Source organism: Hippoglossus hippoglossus, chromosome 6 (genome assembly GCF_009819705.1).
Source record: "Hippoglossus hippoglossus isolate fHipHip1 chromosome 6, fHipHip1.pri, whole genome shotgun sequence".
NCBI lineage: Eukaryota > Metazoa > Chordata > Actinopteri > Pleuronectiformes > Pleuronectidae > Hippoglossus > Hippoglossus hippoglossus.
Window position 1 is genome coordinate 2578687 of NC_047156.1, and position 8619 is coordinate 2587305.

The 8619-nt window shown below is 41.4% G+C and overlaps 1 protein-coding gene across 1 annotated transcript; it reads right to left on the minus strand.

Annotated features, from left to right (window-relative positions):
• Positions 1–520: 520 nt before the first annotated feature.
• Positions 521–5418, minus strand: olfml1 (olfactomedin-like 1). Its single transcript, XM_034588841.1, has 8 exons — positions 5000–5418; positions 4470–4573; positions 4162–4352; positions 3380–3483; positions 2749–2940; positions 1515–1695; positions 1279–1438; positions 521–901 (listed from the first exon to the last, which is right to left on the minus strand). Exons 1-8 carry the CDS (start codon positions 5123–5125, stop codon positions 745–747), a joined length of 1215 nt encoding a protein of 404 aa, XP_034444732.1. The 5' UTR covers positions 5126–5418; the 3' UTR covers positions 521–744.
• Positions 5419–8619: the final 3201 nt, after the last annotated feature.

Consider the following 8619-nt stretch of genomic DNA (forward strand, 5'->3'; position numbering starts at 1 on the left):
ATAGTACATGATCATCCTTAAAGAATATTTAATGGTAACATATTATAATAAATACACAAATATTGTTCTATCCATGAGGTCTGTCTATGAATATAAAGCAAAACAAATAATTTACAGCATTTAAATAGTTCCAAAAATGAGGTGACATTAGTGGCAGCAGCATCATTTAAAAAAGAAAGAATATAATACATAATATTTAATAACTATTATAAATATAGGTCTATGATCTCTTAATCATAACCTTGTCTTAAGAGCAGAGAATACAGACAGACAGAGGGATAGATAGATAGACAGATAGATAGATAGATAGATAGAGAGACAGATAGATAGATAGATGGATAGATAGATAGATAGATAGATAGATAGATAGATAGATAGATAGATAGATAGATAGATAGATAGATAGATGGATAGATAGATAGATAGATAGATAGATGGATTAAATCATAAACTATAAACCACATGTGACAGCAAACATTTTCAATCCTTCATTTGCGTCAACTCAATGAAAACAAACACAATATTTTAGTGCATTTTTTATTATGGTGATACAAAGTATAAAGTCTCTGGATAAAATGCAGTTGCTTGGACACAATCGTTAACAGTGATGAAGGCAGCGTCCATTGCCAGCAAAGGATCACTAAACTGAAAACAGCAGATTATAAACTCACAAGAATAAATCTCTTTTTCTACACGGAAGCTTTGTATGAGTGAAGTGAGAACTCAGGTGTTGTGGTTCTATCCTCATTTCGCAGCGACCTGGTCGTTCCTGCGCGTCTCCACTTTGTATATCGTCTGGTAGCCGTCGTCCCAGGCGTACAGCTGCTTGTCTCCGGGGTGGTAGTTGATGCTGCTGTGGCTGGTGTAGCGCTTCGGGAAGAACAACACAGGACTCTCGTTGCTGCGGACGCGTGGCACAGGAGAGAGGATTAGTTGGGTTCAGTTGGGAAAGAGATGTTTTAGAAATCTATTGCTAAGGGGTTAGGGTTAATCCTCAGTCAGTCTCAGCTGTCAATCAATCATGACGTTTCCTCCCAGTTTTATAGCATCAAACAACTCATAAGAAACATAAACACTTGAACATATATCAACGACCTAAAAGAACAGAAACCATCTTTGAGAAAGTGTAGTTTGGTCCAAGTCCCATTTGCTATCCGGGAAGGAGACAGGTTTATGACCACTACTGCAGCCAGCCACCAGGGGGCAATATAGATAATTTGGCCTCACTTGTAGGGACTGTCATGTCGTCCGTCTTTACAGTCCCTGGTGTAAACCAACCTGTGGATGGTGTCGTGGATGTCGTAGAGACACTGGACGGTGGAGCGTCCTCCGTAGCGTGTGTTGTAGACGACGTACAGGGTCCCACATATCAGGAAGGCTCCTTCAGCGTCGTGACTTCTACACTGTGTATCCCACGTGTACTCAACTGCCAGACTCACTGTGAAAAATAAAGTTGATTATAGATCAGATTAGTTATAAACGTATGTAGACCCGTAGGGGTGGTGGTCTCTCACCTTTATCCAGTTTGGTGATGACCAGGTTTCCTCCGTACTCAGGGTCAGCGTGGATGACCCACAGGCCGAGTTCATCCACAGCCAGGTCCAGGTAAGTGTCGGGGTTCAGACTGTAGACTGGGATTCGACCTGCTCCCGGGAGGAGAGTGTTGTCCACCACTGTACCGTTCAGCAGGTCCACCTTCATGTGAAGGAAACCGATGGAAATAAACCAATCAATATATACTTATCAATCACAGTTATGTCCGATATCTTTCTCGCAACAGAAGAGCAAGAGTGCAAACAAGACAATGGCATTTCACTTTGGGAACTTTCACATCAAATCAAATATACTTTATTGTCCCATTGGGAAATTTGTCTTGGGCCAAAGTGCTACAGCAGCTGCAGAAGAGAACATCGTACAGGAAACAACAACAAGAAACAACCGTACATAAGGACATATCACTCAAGACCCAGAATAATAAAGCAGAATAAAAGTGAGTTGAATATTGCACCTGTCCTAAAAACACTTAAAATGACAAAACACTTAAAGGATGATAGCAAGATGAAAAACAGACACTGGCTTTAACACTTAAAAACCAAAGTGTGAAATGTGCTAGACAAACATCTACCTTCACTTTTTAGTTCAAAATAAAAGTTGAAGGGTGAAAAGTGCCTGAGACCACAGACAAAGATCAATTAATTAAAATTAAATCCGACCAAACAAGGTGGTTTGGTTCGTTTTCAGTGTTGAAACCTTTTTTGGAAAGTTTGCTGGATTGCTTGAACTCTTCACCTCCAGTGATGTAATGCTCACAGTGAGACTGTGTGGGTGCGGCGCCATTCAACAAGTAAAGCTGTGCAGAGTTTTCTTCTACTGCATTTAATTAAATTATATATTTTTTGAAAACAAACAACTTCCAATTATACTTTCTGAATCAGTTGCATTTGCTCCCTTGAGCAGAGTGAGCTCGGTTTACTGGAACACAACTGTTGCTTTTGGCATCATCAGCTCTCTGACCTCAACCAACACGGAGCAGCAAAGGAAACGGTTCTAAACTCAACTCCCCAATGAGTCAGATGCTTGAAGCGATGTGAGCTCAGTGGCCAAAGCAAAGCTTGGAATCAGCATCATCTCGAACTGCTCTCTGAAGCTGCTGCCAGGTACGTGAACCCTCAGCCTGTTAAATACCAGTTTATAGAAACACAGCGGAGATCAAGTGCCTGCACAGTATCAGGCTCCCTGTTCACTCACCTTCAGTATCTGGTTGGGTGTATCGGCCTTGTGGTAGTAGAGGAATCCGTTGTAGACCACATGACCCGTGCCCTGCCAGTGGGAGGGCAGCTTCACCACCTTGGCCGAGGAGGAGGTGGTTCTCTCACTGAAGCTCTGCAGGGAAACGTACTCCAGCAGCGTGTCGTTACGGACTCCACTGAGCAGGTAGACCTGGAGGATTCAGGTGTCATGTTTATTTTCAATTCTTGGTTAAAATATTATGATATTTTCAATTTCAATCCAATCATTTCAATCCACTGTAGTTTTAAAGTACTGTTATGTAAATACCACCAGGGGGCAGCAGAGCACACTATACGCCGACCTTCATGAGGCTAACACGCTAATATACAGTTGTCGAATTAAAAAATACAGCAAACATGGAGCAAAATGTGTATTTTTGGAACAGATGAACACTCATCCTTATGCATGACTTTTGCATTTTGCATTAACACAACTACCCGACAACTTCAGCGAGATAACAAAAGTTGTTAAGAGAAGAAGGCTGCTCACTCACACTCAGCATAAACACACTTCTCTCCCTAGAGAGAGAAGCAGCTGCCGACTGTAAACATCATACATCATAACTTCATCTTCACAAAGAGGACCAGACCTTAGAAGATTGTCCTGATGGATCCTTGAACCAGGATCCGTGCGTGTCTCCTGCCTTCTTCACAATCTTCAGGGACTTGATCTGACTCAGAGCTGTGCTGCAGTCTGGACACAGTGGAGAGAAGAGGATGAGCAGATGGTTTCACTGAACTGTACAAAGTCCTGTTTATTTTATTCTAACCTCTGCCAAGGAAGTTGTGTTTTCATCTGTGTTTTTGCTATTTTAGAAGGATACTACTAAGAATACTAAACGGGTTTCCATGACACTTGGTGAAAGAATGGAACAAAGAACAAGAGAGAACCCACTGAAGCTCGGGGCGGATCTCCTTCTTTAACATTGTGAGAAAGGCAGTTAGCTTTGGGGGGGGGGCTCTCCCAGTTCCCCTCTAATGTTGTTACTGGTGTATGTATGAGGTCATCAATTGACTGTGCAAGGAAACACCCACAAAAACTATTCTGGGTATTTGGAACACGTCCACCAGTTTCTCAGAGAGGGACTCCTGGATCTCGATGGAAGAATTGTGCGTCTCTAGAGGACGGATATTCATGAGTGTAATTTGGTGCAGCTTGATTGGATTTAAGGAGTTAAGGAGGAATGAGCTCCACTGAGCAACATCTTACTTCTGACTTGGATTCTGTCCGGTTACGTTTCTCCTCTTTTTCATTCTCCTCTGTTTCTTAAGCCTTGACCAAGATGCAACAATCATTATCAGTTCCACCCACTCAGCCTCCTTCCTTCCTCCCTTCCTCCCTTCCTCCCTTCCTTCCTTCCTCCCTTCCTACCGTTCTTCACTATGATCTTTGCTTTCTTCTGCAGCTGGTCCAGCTCTGCAGCTTTTATCTGTTGTTCCAGCAGCGCCTCCTCCATCTCGATGTCGCTCTGCGAGGGGATCTTGTTTTCCAGATACTCCAGCTCTCTCTCCATCCGGTCCACACGCACCGAGACGCCGTCCACCTGACTCTTCACCTCGGACCTGCGGAGGGAAACACCATTTCATTTCACGGACGTTAACTGTGGTTCCTTCTTTTTATCGCATACTGACAATTCATTCTTATTTGTAAAAAGTGTAACAGTGGTATTTTAAACGTACCTCAGGACACTGAGAGAGGACAGATAGGCCCTGACCTCAGAGGAGAGGTCGTAGGTCTTCTGGGTGACGCTCGTCGTGCTTTGCTCACATTGACTCAGACGCTCCTGATTTCATCAACACAGAAAAGAAGAAATCATTGATAATGTGACTTATGTCAAATAAAACAACACGTTCTCCTCTTTATTCTTTAATGAATTTCACTCTGACGTCTCAGTCATCCTGATGACGTCGTGTGGAAGTGCAACAGCTGCAGCGGTGTTATGTAACAAACTTTTCATGCATCTGTACTTTACTAAGTAGAATTATTTTCAGGCACATTTCAATAGATTTGAAAGAGGCTGAAACTCCACTATGATGCAATAAACTGTTGCATTAAGTGAAGAACATACTTAAAGTATATTTAAAAAGCAGGTACATTCTACTCAAGTAGAAAAGTTAACTTGGTGCTTTTACTCGAGTGCATTTTACTCTTTTTATTTGTTCTTTTACTCAATAAAAATGTGAGACTCACTCCTCCACCACATGCTCACCTCCATCTGAGACAGCCTCCTCTCCAGGTACTGGAGGATGAAGGAGTCCTGGGCCGAACCCTGACTCTGGACCGAACCCAGTGTCAGACACAACGAGAGGAGGACGGGAACCAGTCGGCCTGACATGATGAATATGAAGAGGATACGAAGATGAACTCTGCACTCAGCTTCACTGGTTCTGTCTGTTCTGTCAGTGATAACGAGGCTTCAGCTCTCCTGCAGCGTCCCACCCACTCAAACAGTCCTCAAACAGGGAGATGAATCCATTTGTCCAACTTGTGCTGATGAAAGATGATCCTGTAACTTTTCCTCCTCGTGTTCTCCACCAGTGTTTTACTCCTGTTTCAGTTGCAGCTCCACAACTTTCTGCCTCGTGTCTCTGATCGCTCGCTGCTCCACTGGCTTTTTGGATCCAAGTGAGCCTCACCCACAATCCCTCCCAGTTCCCCTCCCAGTCCCTCCCAGCCCCTCTCCCTCTCTCTCTCTCCCACACTCTCAGTCTCTCTGGATGTCCCTCGCCCACACTTCCCCTCCGTGCATTTGAGGTATGAGAGGGGAAACCAATAGATGGGAGGGGGAGAGAGAGAGAGAGAGCCAGAAACAACCAAAACAGTTCAGACTGGTTCATCCAGCAGTTTTATTTTGTAATAGTCTCCAGATGTTGCACTGACACGTCCTCAGTTCTCTCACAGAGAAGAAACTGTTCAATAAAAATGTTAATATCTTTGTCATAAAGTAAATCAGCACGAGCTAATCCCCTGGGAAAAGTTCAGTTTATTAGTTTATTTTAATCCAAAAGAAGAACAAGCAGGAATAAGAATAGTTTTATATTACGTCATTATATAATAAAATAACATAAATTAAGGAAATGTCCTTTCTTTGATTTCATTTCTTTTCACAAGTAACTCAACAAATAAATTATACATTAATCAATAGACATCATCGTAACATAACTATTACTCAATAGGTTCATACTGTTTCATTATGTTGTTCTTCATAAATCTTCTTGAATTGAATAATATTTGAGCAATATTTTAAAAGAACTTATACTTAAATTATATTTACCTTTATGATCCTTGTCATTTGATATTAATGTACACAGCTTCTGCAGGTTTTCAGTTTACACATCACCAGTAATGATATGGAAAGAACTAATGTTGAGACAATAAGATCTACGTTTGTTTCTTTGTTAACATGTTAGTATCTTCTCCTCATGTAGATGTTCTTCTCATTGAAGCTCTGCAGCAGATCCACTGTTTGAAGCCCACGACCAGATGTTGTCTGTCATAACAAAGCAGAGGAAACAGGCCCAGGTGGCTCAACAGCAAACCACACATTACCCATAATGCCAGTGGTGAGGTCTGGACAGGAATCAGTCAGAATATTAAAACAGCCCTGGATCAGCAGGTCTGTTCAGACTCCATATGAAACGTCCTGACACCTAACCGGCATTTTTCAGTCTGAAGACACAGTAACTGTTACTTTGGGAGGTTGTGACGATATTAGATGATAACACGTCTGTTGTGTTGTGGTCTAGACTCGTGTGGGAATAAATGACCGGGCTGTGCTGTGTGAATAAATCCTCTTATCTTCCTGGTGGACTCTGTGTGTAGAGTCAATGTAATGAAGAGGTTTTGTTTGTGTGTTTCTCTCGTAAATAGTTGTGTGTGTGTCCTTTTATTTTCCGTTGTTCTTCCCTTTTTGTCGTTGTGTTTTGTGGATTCTGTTGTTGTTGTTGTTGTTGATGTTGTTAATGTGTAAATGTGAATATTGTCTTTGTGTTGTTTGTGAATTTATCATCATGGGACAATAAAGCTCTAACGTTTCTGCTTATATTAGTGAACTTTTACATCAAACCACTGTATGAAGAGAAAAGCGCAGTAAGACTATATATGATAATAATATCTTTATCTATGTTTCTCATCAAGGCCTCAAAGTGCTTCACATAAAAGCAACACACTATAATTATACTATAATATAAAAACAAATAAAAACACTAAACATGTGAGAGGAATTTAACCCCTGATCCACATTACAATAATAATAACTAGAATTAGGTAAAATCAGGGAAAGTGGTACAGTGAAAGTTTGTATAATATATTATAAACAATGTAAGAGAACTTACCCACAGACTGAAAGATTAAATTGAATTTAGTGTTTTCAGGCCTCTGCTGTTATACCATGTTGCTACCAGGAGGTGGCGTCATATCACAGTAAGCATTCTACAACATGACATATAGACAGTCTTACAGTAACAGTCCCCCCCCCCCCCCCCAACCTCTTTACCGGTGGTCTATAATTACAGCCTCCTGCTGAATCCTCTGTGTGGAGCAGAGGTGATAATTATAAAGCAGTAAAGACAGAAGGAGCTCAGTTCATGAGAAGCTGCTGCGGTTTCAAACATTTATATATATATATTTATCCCTTCAAAATAAAACAATGTGTCAGGGTGATGACAGATCACAGGTTTGATGCCGAATGTGGAGCGTGTTGCTCAAATGGATTTCTGTTCTCTTTCTTTTACTTATGTTTCTGTTAATCTTTTCATTTGTCATTACTTCATAATCACGATTGTTTTATCTGCTGTCTTTGATTGTAGATTTTGTACTGCACCTTGCACTGTCTTTTGTATTCTTGTTTTTATTTGTCCTCTTCGTGAAGCACCCTGTAACGTGTGTTTTGAAAGGTGTCGTATAAATCAAGTTATTATTATTATTTTGTTGTAAAACTCTCCTCTACATCACAACCCGGAGGAAACGTACGCAGCAGTAAAATCTATTATATGAATAACAGACGAATTAAACAATCATTTCAGTGAATATTAACCTTTGACTTTCACCCTCAGGTCGAGAAAACTGAACCGACTCAGTCACATAATGAAGACAAGGAGGACGTGTCCCTGTGAGATGATGAACGGCTCCAGGGTCGCTCTCATTACAAAACATGACCACGTAAATAACAAGATTCTGCCTGAGAGGACATTTAACTGTGTTTTGTGTTTCCTTTGACGGTAACTTTCAAAATAAAACACCTTGGTGGCTGCTCAGTTTTGTACAACAGTGTTGTAATGAAAAGCCTTTGTTTCAGGGAGAGGGTGCAGGATAATACCTGGGAGAAGTTTGGAGTTTTACATTGTTTTAGGTGGTTGGATTGTGCTCAGGCACCTAACTCACACATGTGGGTACACACACACACACACACACACACACACACACACGCACACACACACAATGAGATGTCACCTAATAAAAGATTCATTACATTGTGTGGAGACCTATAAAATATCCATAGTGTCTCAGCAAGACATCGAAGTGGGTTCACAGGACTGACAGGGGTAATCCCCAGAGCTTTCTGTGTGTGTGTCTGTGTGTGTGTGTGTGTGTGTGTGTGTGTGTGTGTGTGTGTGTGTGTGTGTGTGTGTGTGTGTGTGTGTGTGTGTGTGTGTGTGTGTGTGTGTGTGTGTGTGTGTATGTTTGTGAAGGATTTTAATTGACGTATTGTGTGTTTGTGTATCCATGGGTGCAGGGACATTTTCCATCTATGTGAATGTGTATATATTTATCTGTAATGACGAGGCCAAGCTTTTACACGTGTTTGCTTCATGTCTGTATGTGATGGTC